The sequence below is a fragment of the Apodemus sylvaticus genome, chromosome 16 (assembly GCF_947179515.1).
Source record: "Apodemus sylvaticus chromosome 16, mApoSyl1.1, whole genome shotgun sequence".
NCBI classification, from domain to species: domain Eukaryota; kingdom Metazoa; phylum Chordata; class Mammalia; order Rodentia; family Muridae; genus Apodemus; species Apodemus sylvaticus.
In genome coordinates, this window is record NC_067487.1 from 86,008,717 (window position 1) to 86,023,693 (window position 14,977).

A 14,977-nucleotide genomic window follows, 5' to 3' on the forward strand; every position below is an offset into this window, starting at 1 on the left:
CGGCTCGGGTTTCAGCCTTCCGAGTTGAGCAAACTTGCTGCAGGCGGATTGGCGGCGAGCTGCTCCCGGGCTCCGGCGTCGTCCCCGCGTCCACCGCTTCTTTGTGTCCTGCGGCCGCCGCCCGGGCTCTGTGGGGAGGCCTCGGCGGGCAGCCAGCTCCCCAGCGCGCCGGACTCTCGGGGCGACACGTGCGGGCCCCAGTCCCCGCAGAGCGGAGGCGGAGCCGGGGCGGAGGAGCGGCGGCCAGGAGCGGCGACCGGGGATCCGCAGCGCTGCCCGCGCCCAGCCGGCCGCTCATTCCGGGCCCGTTCCGCTCTGCGTCCGCAGCGCTTCGGTGTAGGCGCGCGAGGGCCGCGGCCGGGGATGAGCTGATTGCAGTGAGAGCGTCGCTCCGGCCCCCGCCAGTCTGCTCGCTGCCGTCTCCCCGCCTCCCTGCCAGCCGCGATCATGTACGTACGCGTTGCCGTCTTGCCACGGTCCGGGTCCGGGATGTGCCACGCGCCCTGGCTGTGTCCACCCGCTCACCGCGCCCCTCTCGGCCCCTCAGGTCCATCCACATCGTGGCGCTGGGGAACGAGGGCGACACGTTCCACCAGGACAACCGGCCGTCGGGGCTCATCCGCACGTACCTAGGGAGAAGCCCGCTGGTGTCGGGGGACGAGAGTAGTTTGTTGCTGAACGCGGCCAGCACGGTCGCGCGCCCGGTGTTCACCGAGTACCAGGCCAGTGCGTTCGGGAACGTCAAGCTGGTGGTGCACGACTGTCCGGTCTGGGTAAGGGGCAGTGGCTGCGTGGTGCCCAGGCCAAAGGAGCTTGGTTATTTTTTTTGGACCCCTCCTCCCCTCGTTTCCTTTTTGCCTGGAGAGGTTTTTTTTTTTTTTTTTTTTTTTTTTTTTGGTTTTGTTTTGTTTTTGTGTTTTTACATTTTTGGCAAATCTCGTCCTTTGTTTCAATTTGGAGGTGGTGGGGCAGCCCAGTCATGCCTGTAAAGTAAAAAGCCCCAGGGCAACGTAGAGCAGTTACTGTGTTTCAAGACTTGTTCTTTAGTGGACAGCTGACAGTTGACTGTGCCAACCCCAAGGGACAGGGTCTCGAAGTTCCACTGGCCAAGAGTCATGTTTTCATGTCCACCCTGTGGAGGAAAAGGAGATGTGTTCTGTAAATACTGCCCTTTACAGCTCAACGTAGGCAAAAATACTCTTTCAGAGTATTTCTGAATATTTCTGACACAGAAATATTTCTGAGACAGGTCAGAAATAGTATGGGGAAAAGGGAGAAAGGATGGGATTTGAAAACTAATTTTAAATGGCTTATTTGTAGATTATTAACCTCTGAAAAATAGTTTTTAATAATGCTAATGCTCACATATTAGACTTTTGTTTTAGTGATTAATAAATTAGAAATACCACTAATATTATTTAGAACTTTAAAAAATCTTCATGTTTATGATAGTTGAATAAAAAAAAATCTTAGCTTGTCTCTTGAATATCTTTACTCTCGAGTATTTGATAAAAGGACAAAGGAGACAGCTCCCTGACTTACAAATATCTTCATAACACAGTAGCATTATATTTCAAGTGTTTTCATTTAATTTTAAATCTGTGATTCCTTGCTAATATTGTAGTTATATATTTTCAGCTAAAGATCACCATACATACATACATACATACACACATACATAAATGTTTAAACTTTTGGGTCTTAAAAAAGGTACATATGAGATTATGTACCTTTAATTCTTACATTATGTGAGATTATTACATTAAAAGGCAGTTTTTAAAAAAACTATGAGAGTTAAAGAGAACTAGCATACTTTTGAACAGAAAGTATAGAAAGTAGAGAGAACATTTTCTTGAGCATATTTTCCTATTATAGAAAGAAAACACTCTTTAACTGGAAACTCATATTAATGTGCTGAAATAAATTTAAAATATGCTTTTCAGTTAAAAGGATAGTGCTTGGTCTTCAGGTACAACAGTGATGGCAGTATCAAAAGAAGCCACTAGGGAGGACTTAGAGGCTGGTGTCTGTACAGGCACAGTTACTCTGAGCCCTTTTATTATAAAAGATCTTATAGCCTAAAAGTATTACTTGTTCAGTATACTGTTGAATAAATGTATAATGGATTGATGAAGTAAATATAGAAAACATAAGCTGAATTAGGATGTTGGGATTGCTTTTTTTAGTTTTAATTTGAGAGTTAACCCTTTCCTGTCTGTGTTAATTTAGCAAAGAGCCACCCGTTTTATAAAAATAAAATAGATAAAAAACAAATCTTCAAAATGGATGAAATAAGCTTTGTGGTCTAGACTCTTGTTACATCCTGACTATTAGGGTTTATTAAGGGAATTCCGATTGTATGTGCTCACAGTCTGTGACAACACATTTGTCGCCGGGTACAACTTCCCAGTTAGGATGAGTCCTCAAGCACAGTGAGTTACATAGGCAGTTATTCACTCTGAACTGCTGGGTCTTCTTCTTGAATGTAAGACAGTTCTGTCCGAAATATGAAGGTGGTGATGCTGTCAGCTGGGATTGGCATATGTCCTGAGTCAGAATATCAAAGAGCGCTTTGACAGCAAAGGGACAGCTTTTAGACCCCATGCTCCCACTATCTGTATTTTTTTTTTTTTTTTTTTTTTTTTTTGGTAAATCCTTCACCCCGTCTTAGGCTTGTTTTCTCTATCAATCCTGGGGTGGTGCTGAAGGATAAAGTCCCAAGTGTGGAGGCTTTAGGTGCTCCAAAGGCGATAGCTGCTGTAATAAATGCATATTATAGCTTTAGTGCAGTCATATACTACTGACACTAAGCATGGGAGAGTTTCTCTCATCAGTCAAGGTTTACGCCAGTGTGGGACCTGCACACGCTAATCAAACAGGATGAAGTTCTTGTTTCCCTGTAGAAACTCAGAGGTTTCTTTTTCTTTTTCTTTTTTTTCTAAAGATGAGTTTTACTCTTAAGTGTGGCCCCCAAGTTTGTTGTGTAACATCCTAGTGAAATCCAGGAACTGATTTACAAGGGCTGGGACACATGGATTTCCTTCATAGTTCTAGAAACCAGTGGAGCATTTGCTGTGACACAGCCTGAAAGGAAGGTGTTACTCTGCCACGGGGTGGGAAGGGTCTGGAGAGCTCCTCTTTCTGAGTTACTTTCTGAAGCTGGCTAGCCCTACTCCGGTTGCTTACCATCTAACTTGACACTTTTTAAAGAAATCTGCTTCAAATTCATTAGATAAAGTTCATAGCTTAGATTCTCCTACCTCTCTCTTTTGCAGTCATATTATTATTTAATTTCAAATTTCTAGATTTTTGTTTTCCTCTCTGTAAAAAAATACGTTCTAAAGCAATGGATCTCCTGGCTAGATCTCCTGGTTCATGCCTATAATCCCAGCATTTGGGAGGCAGAGGAAGGCTAGTTATGAGTTTGGGCCAGCATGGGCTATTAGACTGAAAGAACTGAGAAATGAATGAATAAACTAATAAAAATGAATAAACCATGAGGTCTATACCTATTTTATTGTACGGCTTGAAGCTCTAGATTGTATTACAACTAAGTGTTTGTAGTTGTTTTAGCCTCAATACCACAGAATAATTTACTGATACTTAAGCCCCCTTTCCTCATGTTCTCTCTTAATGTCTCTTTTCCTCCATATAATTCTCTGGTAACTCTGGGATTCCAAACTATTGGAATGTGAAAACCAATTTCTACCTTGTTTTCTAGGTGTTGAATGGCTGCTGGGTTTTGAATCCCAGGTTTCTGATCTTTCCTTGTTATTAGTTACCCTTCAGCTTCCTTACTGCGTTTCACTTGGTTATTCTGAATCTGAGTATTTTCAGACATACTTGGGATGGATGGGATTTTGTGCATTGTGGACTTGGGAGTTAGGCGTTCTCATCTATATCCGCGTGCTCACTTCTGCCCTGCCCTTTGCCCCTTCTACTCTAATACCGTCCTCAGTGCTTTGCCTTTGACACTGACAGCTCTGTTTGCCTTCCAATTTCTGTTCTTTCATGCTCCTTTAAAAAACGCCTTATCTGTTCTATTCCTATTTAAAACTTCTGCAATGCAACTCATTCTCAATAGGCTTCCTAAGAAGGTTAGGTATGGAAGTGGGCCAAGAACCTCTCACTATAAATGGGCATTTCTGTCATAGGCTAAAAGCTCTGTCACACAGATCTTGCTTGATTGGCGGATTTAAACACTCTTAACCATGTTTTGGACTCATATCAAAGTGTAAACATTTATAGCCCAACAGTTTACTCACTTCCTAACAGTTCCACCAACTGGGAACCAAGCATTCTAAGTTTATGGGCTCATCCTTAATCAAACCACCGTGTTATTTAAAAATACATCTTCCTAACTTCTAAAAGCCAACATACATGAAACATTTATACTAACAAGTTATAATTATAACTGATATGACAGTGAGTTTGGGGATTGATTTGAAGATAAACAAACTAAATGTTGATGTTTGCATTTTTGTTTAGGACATTTTTGACAGTGATTGGTACACCTCCCGGAACCTAATTGGGGGTGCTGACATCATTGTGATCAAATACAATGTAAATGACAAGTTTTCATTCCATGAAGTAAAGGATAATTATATTCCAGTGATTAAAAGAGCATCAAACTCAGTTCCAGTAATCATTGCGGCTGTTGGTACAAGACAAAATGGTAAGTGTGCAATTTTTTTTTGTAATGAGCTTTCAAACACCATGTTTACAAAGCAGAGTTGATTAATGATTAATACAGTTCTGCTTGAAAATGTAAACAACGGTGGGTTCAAATGCCAGCAGTTACCTCATTGTTCTTTAGACATGGGAGGAGGGATTCGCAAACTTCTACTGTGGTTTACATACAGATCTTCCTTTAAGTTGCTCGCCTACTGTGTGTGCATCAGTAATTGTGTTCTCTTGGCATATAAAATGTATTATTAGGCTGGCTTTGAGCCTTAATACTGTCTCCTTGACTATCTTAAGGTCCATTCGATGGACAAGGCTAGACTGCCCATGAAGAGATGTGTGCATGTGAACAGGATGATTAGACAGATAGCAGGAAGTGAGTGGAACACCCTCCCAGCTCGACCCGAAGAAAGGGCTGTTCGTTACAACATGCCTGGAAGAGTTCTCTGATTTAGGCTGTCTCAGACTTTGCTCTTGTGTACAAGACCATCAGATATCTTAAGAACAACCCACGACTCATTTTGATTTGGTAGTATTTTCTAAGTTTACTCAGTGGTATTTCCTTAGTAAAACGGTCTTTAAATTTTAATTTTAATTTTAATTGTTTGTTTAAAAAAACTTTTAAAATCATGGCATAGCTAAATGGCTTAGGTTTCTACTGCTCTGATAAAACACCATGACAACAGGAAAGCTGAGGCCTGTTGCAGGTGATTCCATCACTGAGAGAGAAATCAGGACAGGAACTCAAGCAGGGTGGACCTCCCAGGTGGGAAGAGAAACAGACGCCATGGTGGCGTAGGGCTGCACTAACTCCCCTTCATGGCATGCTTAGGCTGCTCTTACAGAACTAGGACCGCCAATCCAGGGGAGATGTCCCCACCTGGAGCTGGGTCTCCTGCATCAGTCATCAGACAAGATGTATCACGGGGCATTTTCTCAGCTGAGGTTTCCACTTCCAAAATGACTCTAGCTGGTATCAAGTCGACATAAAACTAACCAGTGGCGTAAGGAACCTATGGTTTGCTAACCCAAAAGTACGATTTAATGTGTTTTGCTTAAGCGTAACACCCACTGTAGAGCAAGCTGCTGCTCTCTGGCTTCTGATGGTCTCGCCTGTTCCTGAACATCACACAAACAGAGTTGCACAGTAGGAGTGTGTTCTTATTACTTCCTCATTTAATTGCTGTATATTACACCACTGTATAATGTGCTATAAACTATGTCTGCACTGTCCTTTTGATACTGGGTTGTTCCTTCCAGTGGATTGCTGAACCACAGGCCAGGTACCTTTCAGCCTAGTACTTACAGAGAGAACAAGCTTGACCTGCCCTCGACCGCACATTCTCAGGACTTCTCCAATTTGTTTTTTCTTTCCTGTTCGTGATTCTTGAAGTTCTCCTTAATTCCTGAGGCAGCTGGAATTCAGCGCAGCCTGTTGGAGCTTCGCCTTCTGCTGTTGTATTTGCATTAAACTCTCCAGAGTGAGCATTAAATGCTTGTCAAATTTTTTTGCACTTTAGTAACAATTCTCTCCTTGAAATTTTCCAAACACTTCCTGCTCCACTCCAGCTGCTGCTTCCTGGGCCTTCTGACCTTTCCCTTCTTCCCTGGTTCCCTCCTTGTCCTCCCATGTGCATCAGCAACACTGAGAGGAGACTTGGTACTTACGCTGCGTTTCTTGCTCTCCACCTAGATCATAAACTTTCCTGTTGTGTCCCTGGCTTTCTTTGCACACAGTTCCGTACACATCATATCTTCATCCCACTGATGCGGTTGTAGCCTGTCCCCTCACCTGTATCCCTGTGGATGTGACCCTCTGCCTACTAAATTCTTTCTGCCTCCCTGTACACCTAAAACACACTCTGCTAAACTCATTTTTCTCTCACACCACCCATGTCTAGTAAGTTGATTTTGTACTATGTAAATCTCAAATTCACTTTATTGTCATCATCCCTACTGGTTTCAATTCTTTGTTATTTAATCTTTTAAAATATTTTGGTGTCTTTTTAAAAATGTGTGTATGTATATATCTGCATGAGTTTATGTCTACCCTGCTCATGCAGCCCTCCCAGAGGCTAGAAGAGGGTATTAGATCTCCTCACACTGGAGTTGATGGTGGTTTTGGGCTGCCCATTGTGGGCCCTAGGAAGCAAGCATGGGCCCTCTGTGGGAACAGAGACTGCTGAGCCGTTTCTCCAGGCCCTCATTTAATCTTTCAAAGTAGATTTTTTTGGGGGTGATGTGGAGGTTCCTAAATGGGTAAGCTGCAGATATTTGGAGGTCCTCAAATTTAATCATTTATAATACCCAAAATTCAGGTGCATATAAATATAAAAATAAATATTTATTTATCATATGCAAAGAACAAAACAAAATTCAAATATGAAAAACTGATAAGCGCCACTAATGTCTAACACAGTAACCGAAAACATGCTTCTATGTAACAGCTTACCACTTCTTTAATTTTATTCTTTTGTCTTTTGGGTTGTAAATTCTGCGATGATATCTTCATATGTACTACTTTGTATGCATTTCATGTAGAGAGAAAAAAGTGATAATTCGTTTTTGTTCTCATTTCTTCACTCTCCACATCTTTCTAGTCCCGGGCACCTGAGCTCATGTTGTGTTCATATTTCAGCTCAGAGCGTTCTGGTTTCTGATACCAGGTCTGCACTGTGTGGTGTGCCAGGACAATTACCATATGCTTACCAGATTCAGGAGGTGCTTCAGGCTATGAGTGACAGCTTTCTCAACCTAAAGTTAATTTACTTAGCAGCATCCAGAGAACCCTGAGGGCTCCTTCAGAGCGGCCTCATTCAGTAGGGCCTTAATCAAGCCCATGTGTTATTTCGCCCACTTTACAGCAGCATGGAAGTATGCTGGAGAATGCATCGTTGCTTTCTCAGGCATTTCCATACAAGGCACGGGCAGCTTGAAGCTAAAGCGCCACGGTGAACTGGCTCTCGCCTCCTGCCTTTGCTTCCTTCTTTCTGAAGTAAACTCAGAAAAATCCTGTCAGAATGTAAGTGAGACGAGCACAGTCAGTGCTTTGAATTTTTTAGGAACTTCATTTTTCACTTTTATTTTTTCAAACCTAAGAAAATTGTCAAGAATAAAACATTGAAATCGCAGAATTTATAACACACACCTGCCTATACATGCATTTTCTTGTCTAGATTATTTGAGACTCCATTGTAAACATGGGAATTTCTTTCGTTCCTAATGGCTTCGAATAGTTATTATATAAGAACAAGCTATTATTCACACCTTGGGAATAATATGACCATCACTCAAGATGTCCTCTCTCTAGTCTTTAATGCACAATCGATCCTCAATGTCGGTTTCTTCTCAGTGGAGGCTTTAGGACATGGGCATTGTGCAAGGGTTCCGACTCGTTCTTTTGTGTACGGTGCAGAGCACATCCCTGCAGTCGTGTGGTCTGTCCTCTCTTACGCTGTGCTTGGCTTTCCTCTACAAGCAGCTGCTGCTTCTCTCCTCCCCCATTCCTTAAATTCATTATGGTTTATAAGGACTGTTTTTTACAGGCCAGTATTTTGTGTTCTGTTACTCTGGCGTCTTTCCAGACTAGCTAGCTGCAGTCTGTTTTGTTTTCAGTGCTTTCTCACTTGTTGGAAGTCATCGCAAGCTTAGACATTGCTCTAGTAGTTTAGGTTTCTTTTAGTGGGGGATGGTGATCAGAAATGAGCAGCTGGGTTCTGAGCTACACACCACTGAAGGTGTCATTGTGTCCAGGTTCTTGCAGTGAAACAACATGAAATCTGTTTTTAAATCAGAGGTTCCCTTTGCTACTTTTCTTCTTCCAGCGTTTGTATTCATTTTAGAAACATTGTATTGTAAACTCCTTATCTGAAAATCAAACTCCTTCATGATCTGGCTTCATGCAGGACATTGTAGGACACAGTTCCCACTTTTGGTAATAGTCACACTGGACTCCTTGAAGAACCTGACACTTTATCTTTGAAGGTCTCTTACCTTGGGCTGTGGCTACCAGCATCCCACCATTTCCCCTATTTACTGGCCTCCGGTGGGTTGATGTTGATAATTCTGGATCTTTCTCGACACTCGTAGCTTTCTTATTTTCTGTTGCTGAATCCCTTCTCCATCACCCCTCTTTCTCATCTCAACTTCATCTCACCCTGTCCCCTGCTTCTGCCTCCCAAGCATTTCAATTACAGCATATCTTTATGCTGTTTTGTTCTTGGCCTCTTCTCTCTGACTTGTACGTAAGATTTTTTTTTCTGCCACTTTTCTTGTTTAAAATTTTAATTTCAACAATTTTTTTGTCTAAAATCTCTAAATGGTTCATTCACAAATTCTTATTTCTCACTTACGGATACTTTTAAATATTTAGAGATACTTGAAGATACAGTTCCTCAAAAATTGTTAATTGTAGTTAGTTCTCAGTGGGTTTTGTTTAGTCATTGTAAGTTTATTTGGTGAGTTCTGTTTCAAAATATAGCAGCTTCTCAAACAGGAGGGGAATTTTTGTTTATTTACTTTTGTACTTCATTTTCCTGGCTGGATTGATTCTTTTCTTTTGCTCTGGGCAGCTTCTGTCTGTGGCTGGGTTAGACATGGGAATATACACAGGGTTAGTGGGCTAGCTTAGCCAGTGTGCTTTTGCTATCTGCCAGCCATCTGCCTGTGACCCTGCTATTTCCTGTTTCCCACATTTGAGCTGGGAACACTCTGGAAGTTGCTTCAGTGTGTGAAAACCACCTGTTCTCCGGCTTCACACTCCGCTGTAGTCTGCTGCTGCCTGATATTGTTGCCAGGCGGTGGTAGTGCCTGGGTTGATGTCGTCTCGCTTAATTTGAATGTTGCTACATATCAGTCCTCTCTCCCAACTCCTTCCCCTCCTTTCTCGCCTCCTCTTTGACAGCTCCCTTTTATTTAGTCAGTGTGGTTTAAAGGGTAGGAGAGATAGCAACATGGGCTTAGCGTGCCATCTTGAGATTTTAAAGTGGAAATGTGGGACTGGAGAGATGCCTCCGTGGTGAAGAGCGCTTGCTGTTCCTCCATGGACCTAAGTTTGATTCCCAGAACAACTACTTGGAACTCCAGGAAGGCCAGCAAGCATCCTTTTCCAGGTGCCTCCTGCATGTGGCAGATACACACAGAAATACATGCAAACATAATTTTGTTTTGTTTTGTTTGAATGGAGATGTGTTGCTTGTTCTGGCTCAGGCCTCTGCCCACACTCCATTCTGATAACAGCCAGTGCCCCTTGCACAACCCTTTTCTGTAACAGCTTAGCAGATTCATCCTTACTGTGAACCGTTTCTGTACACCCTCCATGGAGGTCCTCTCCTCTGTTCCTCTGCTAACTTTTATATTCCTTTATTTTGGTATTCTCTGTATTGCAAATGTTTGCAGTCACATCTGCCCTGGCCATGAGTCATTCAGGTTTGTATCTTTCTATCTTTATTGGTAGTAGGTACTCATAAACATTTTATCAGTGGGTAAATACGTTGTTTATAAATGAAAAAAGTCATTTTCATCATTTAACATCATGAAATGAATTGACTAAAGATGTGGTTACATATCAATTATAGAGCTAAGTCTGGCTGTTAACTCAGGCCTTACTGCTCCCCGGCACCGCATTCCCCACAATACATTTCATTAAGCTGTGTAATTTTGGGAGTTCTCTTAGAGATCTTGTTAGAGCTTATTTCGCAAAGCAGTTTTGTTTCTTTGGTCTGTGTGTGTGTGTGCATGTGTGTGTGTGTGTGTGTGTGTGTGTGTATGTGTGTGTAAATATACATGCATAAATTTGTTTGTTTGTTTGCTTGAGATAGAGCAAACGTAGCTCTAGCATATCACAAATTTGCTATCTTCATATTTTAGCTTCTGAAAGGCAGAGATTACAACCATGGTTGACCTCTATTACACATTCTTTTTTATTTTAATAGACTTGGCAATGTTACAGTTTTACATACTTGCCTCTGAATAAATTTTTGGATTTTTGCTTTTTTGAAACAGTGTCTCTCCTAACCCAGACTAACCTTGAACTCATTATATAATATGATCCACCTGCCTTCCTCTCACCACTCCTGGGATTACAGGTGTGTGCACACACCCTGCACCGCACCCCCAGCACACATCTGTGGGTTTTAGTACATAGTGAGGATATCTTTGAAGGACAAATCTTTAGGATGCATCCATAGGTTTACATTTCAGTAAACGGGCATTTTGCCTTTCAAATTTTTTTCTTTTGTTCTTTTTCAAGTTATCTTTCAAGCTCTGAAACTTATTTATTACTGAGCTAGAGTTTATCAAGAGAATTTCTAAAATTTGCCAACAATGGCACCCTATTCTCAATACCACTACTCTGAAAGAAATGCTATTTATTCAAATGTGGGACCTTACTGTTTAAAAATAAAACATGGCGACATCTCATGATAATATCTTAAAAATGTGTGTGTGTGTGTGTGTGTGTGTGTGTGCATTCCTGTGTTCAGGGGTGGTGTGAAGACAATGTTAATTCTGATTTCCAGAGCTGCTATGTCCACGAGATCTGCAGATCTCTGCAAGTTCAAGGCTATTCTGGTCTACAAAGTGCAGCAGTTCCCAACATGACCCTTTTGGGGATCAAGTAACCTTTTCAGAGAGGTTGCATCTCAGATATCTTGCATATCAGATATTTACATTACAATTTATAACAGTAGCAAAATTACAGTTTTGAAATAGCAATAAAACTAATCTTATGTCTGGGGGTCAGCACAACTTAAGGAGCTGTATAAACATTAAGTGTTGTTTTGGGTCTTCTGGTTGTTATGTGCTTAGTAGGAACATATTTAGCCCATCAGTATTTAACAGAGAGCCCATCGCCTCTCATATAGCCAACTCAAGAAGACTTTTGCATAGAATGCTACAGTGACTACAGCTAGTGGATATGTGGAAACACCGGGATGGTTCAGAAGAGACCCTCAAAGTAACCAATTGGGAAAAAATTGTCTACAGCAGGTTTAAAGAAATCCTTGGAAATCCAGAAAACATGTAACTAGCAAGTGGCAGCTAACTGTGTCACTGCATTCCTTCTTGCTGAGTAGAGAGAAATGTCATTCCACTGGCTTCAAACAAAAGTCGTTTTCCCTCAGAGTTGGGTTGTTAGCCATCCTTGTCCACCAGGTTCCTTCTTCTCTCGGAACACTGATGATTTTGCTTAATTTTATCCAGAAGGAACGCTAAGTAAGGTGATCTGCAAAGCCACCTTCCAGCCGCATAAGGAGACCTTTGTCAACGTAAGAAGGCCTCTGTCTTCAGGAAAATCAAGGCACTGTTCACAAGGCCGCGTACAGAGAGAAGCCAACTGTTCTTTCTCAGGAAAGTCCAAATGCTACATGAGCAACTTGCTACAAACTGAAGAAATCTTAGGAAAAATATGTTCAGATTAGGATGTAGGGCATAATTTAAGAAGCATGGCCTAATAGTGTTTCTAATCGCTGTACTTTGGGAACTGATCATCTCTATTCAAACTTTTTCATCCTGTTTTGGGACATGCTACTTTTTTTGTCTCCAGTGGAGCTAGTGACACTTTTGTCTTTGTTTTTCAATCTCTGTTTTGAGAGACTAAGTCACCTGACTGATCTGAGCTGCAGTTTCCTCTTCTGTAAAATGAAGATAAAAGCCCATGGTTTCTGAACTTCATTTTTATTTATTCATTCTTTTTGACACAGGCTCTCCCTAGGTAAATGTCAATCTGGTCTACAGGGTGCTTTCTGCCAAGACTGAGGACAGGGATTTGATTCCTGGAACCCACGCCGTGGAAGGAAAGAACTGACTCTAGAACCTTCCCTCAGACACTGTGGCACACATCTGGACATATGTGCTCCAGCTGTGTGCGGTAGCTGAATAACATGGTGGTTTTGTGCTTCCTGAGGGCGTTGCTCAGATGCTCTCCTGGCTTTTCCACACGCTTCCTCAGTTGTGAGGCTTGTTAGCCTATCTTTCAGGCCTTTCTCTCCACAGGTGGGAGCTGCTTTACTCAGCGTAGCATCCTCTCCACCATTGTAGCTCTCATCTAGCCACTGGCTCCGTGGTCTTTCTCTAAGAGGCTAACCTCCAGAGAGCTTGTGTGGTCTCAGGTACAGCTGCCTTGTTGCCGACGTCTTTCCTGTGCTCAGACACACTCCTGGGAAGAGTTGTTTCTGGGGTCTCTGTGCTGGCTAGTTTTTCCTACCAACTTGATACAGCTGTATCTGAGAAGAGGTTAACCTCTACTGAGAAAATTCTTCTTTAAGATCTGGCTGCAGACAGCTCTCTGACATTTTCTTAATTGATTGATGGGGAAGGTGCAGCCCATTGTGGGTGGTACCATCTCTGGGCTGAGCTAATTGGGAAGCGAGCCAGAAAGCAGCACCCCTCCGTGGCCTCTACATCAGCTCCTGCTCCAGGTCCCTGCCCTGCTTGGGCTCCTGTCTCACTTCCTTTGATGATAAACTGTTCCATATACGTGTGAGTGAAATAAACCCTTTCCTCTCCAGGTTGGCTTGATCATGGCATTTCAGCACAGCAGTAATAACCCCAACTAGGATAATCACTAAGCAATAAACTTACCCACACACCATCCTGCATCGTAGTGCTTCCCAGGGACACTAGCCAGCAACAACATGTCATTCTTGCAGTGACTGCCGCATTCTTTTGAATTAGCTACTATTTGAACATGGCACATCTGATATTAATCCCTGAGACAAAGCATGCTAGCTGGTAAATATGGAGCTGAACATGTATTTTGGCCTTAGAAAGATATGATAGGCCACATTTTTCCAGCTGTAAATTTGGCTGTTATTCACACACAGGTCCTGAGAAGTTCACTTTTTTTATTAAATACTTTTAATTGATAAATTTTAATTTCATTTAGTTTTATCTCGAAAGTAGGGTGTTTTAGGGAGCTGGGGGAGATGGCTCAGCATGTAAGAGCACTAGCTACTCTTTCAGAGGACCTGGATTCCTTTCCCAGCACCACATGGCACTTCATAACTATCTGTAATTCCAGTTCCAGGCAATCTAACATTTTTCTTCTGGCCATTGCTAGTACCTGACACTCATGCTGCACAGATGCAGGCAAAATACCCAAACATAAAATAAAATAAATCTTCAGAGAATGTCATAGAACTAAAGGACTGTAATAAGAATGCACTTCATATGAAATTTATGAGGGTGTGGCATGCAACTTTAAAATTAAGGTCAAATTAAGGGATATATTAAAATAAAAGTGTAAGATTTATTCAAACTTGGTGATATACTTAAAGGACAATTATGACAAAAAAAGATGCAGTCCTCTGTTCTCATGGTTTGTGTGGGCAGTTGATGAGTCGGTGGTTGAATTTGATCTAATCATCCCATAATAAGGTTTTGGGTTGTGTAACTCGATGGGAAGTACCACTGCTGTGCCTTCTCTCATTCTGCCCACTCAGCAACTTCTAAGCACTCCTATTTTCTAAAACACTGTTTCTTCTATTGTCAAAGCCTGTTCACTGAGGACTTTATTTTTGTCAACACTGACACTTCAAGCTTGGTGTATAGTTGTTGTATTCATTAACATTCACACTGCCTATGTATTTTTTCCTGATTAATTTTAGAACTCTTTGTTTTTATATTCCTTTCCTCAGAAGAATTACCTTGTACATGCCCCCTGTGTACTTCAGACCGAGGGAGCTGTGTTACCACCACAGAAGGGATCCAACTTGCCAAAGAACTGGGAGCTACCTATCTGGAACTCCACAGCCTTGATGATTTCTACATTGGAAAATACTTTGGAGGAGTGGTAAGTGGAAAGCCCTATGAGGTGATTTGTTGAGCTGCCACTTTAGCTGTTTTCTAGGGCATCAATTGGAATTTAAGCATGCTTTGTTTTAACCTTAAGAAACAATGAGTTAGTGGCATAGACTTAATCAGATGTTTTTATCTATTATGATTTTTGGAATCTTTCAGAATTGATACTATATTGGTCTTTGTATATGTCAAAATCTCAGGTTATACACACTTTCAGAAGTTGATAGTAATCTTGTGTGTGTGTGTGTATGTGTGTGTGTGTGTGCACATATACCTGCATGTGGGCATGGGTGCATATGTTCATACTTGCATGTGAAGGCCAGAGGACATCCTTAGGTGTTATCAGACACAGCTCACGTTCTTTAAAGACAGACTCTCACTGGCCTGGAACTTGCCCAGTGACCTAGTCTGGCTAGTCAGTGTCCCTCAAAGGTCCCCCTGTATTTCCCACCCCAGATCTTGTCTTAGAAGCATGCCTCACCTCACTTGGCATTAC

General features: G+C 42.0%; 1 protein-coding gene across 2 annotated transcripts in view; it reads left to right on the plus strand.

The window, feature by feature from the left end:
• The first annotated feature begins 358 nt into the window (after positions 1-358).
• The window catches only part of Rhobtb3 (Rho related BTB domain containing 3), a 55,249-nt gene continuing 40,630 nt past the window's right edge, over positions 359-14,977 (plus strand). The window contains exons 1-4 of one of the 2 annotated variants that reach the window (XM_052159795.1): positions 359-449; positions 548-773; positions 4,489-4,675; positions 14,319-14,473. In XM_052159795.1, the coding sequence (XP_052015755.1) occupies positions 448-449; positions 548-773; positions 4,489-4,675; positions 14,319-14,473 (570 nt within the window). In that variant the 5' untranslated portion in view covers positions 359-447. The remainder of the gene's footprint in view (positions 450-547; positions 774-4,488; positions 4,676-14,318; positions 14,474-14,977) is intronic. The other variant, XM_052159797.1, reaches the window with a different exon arrangement.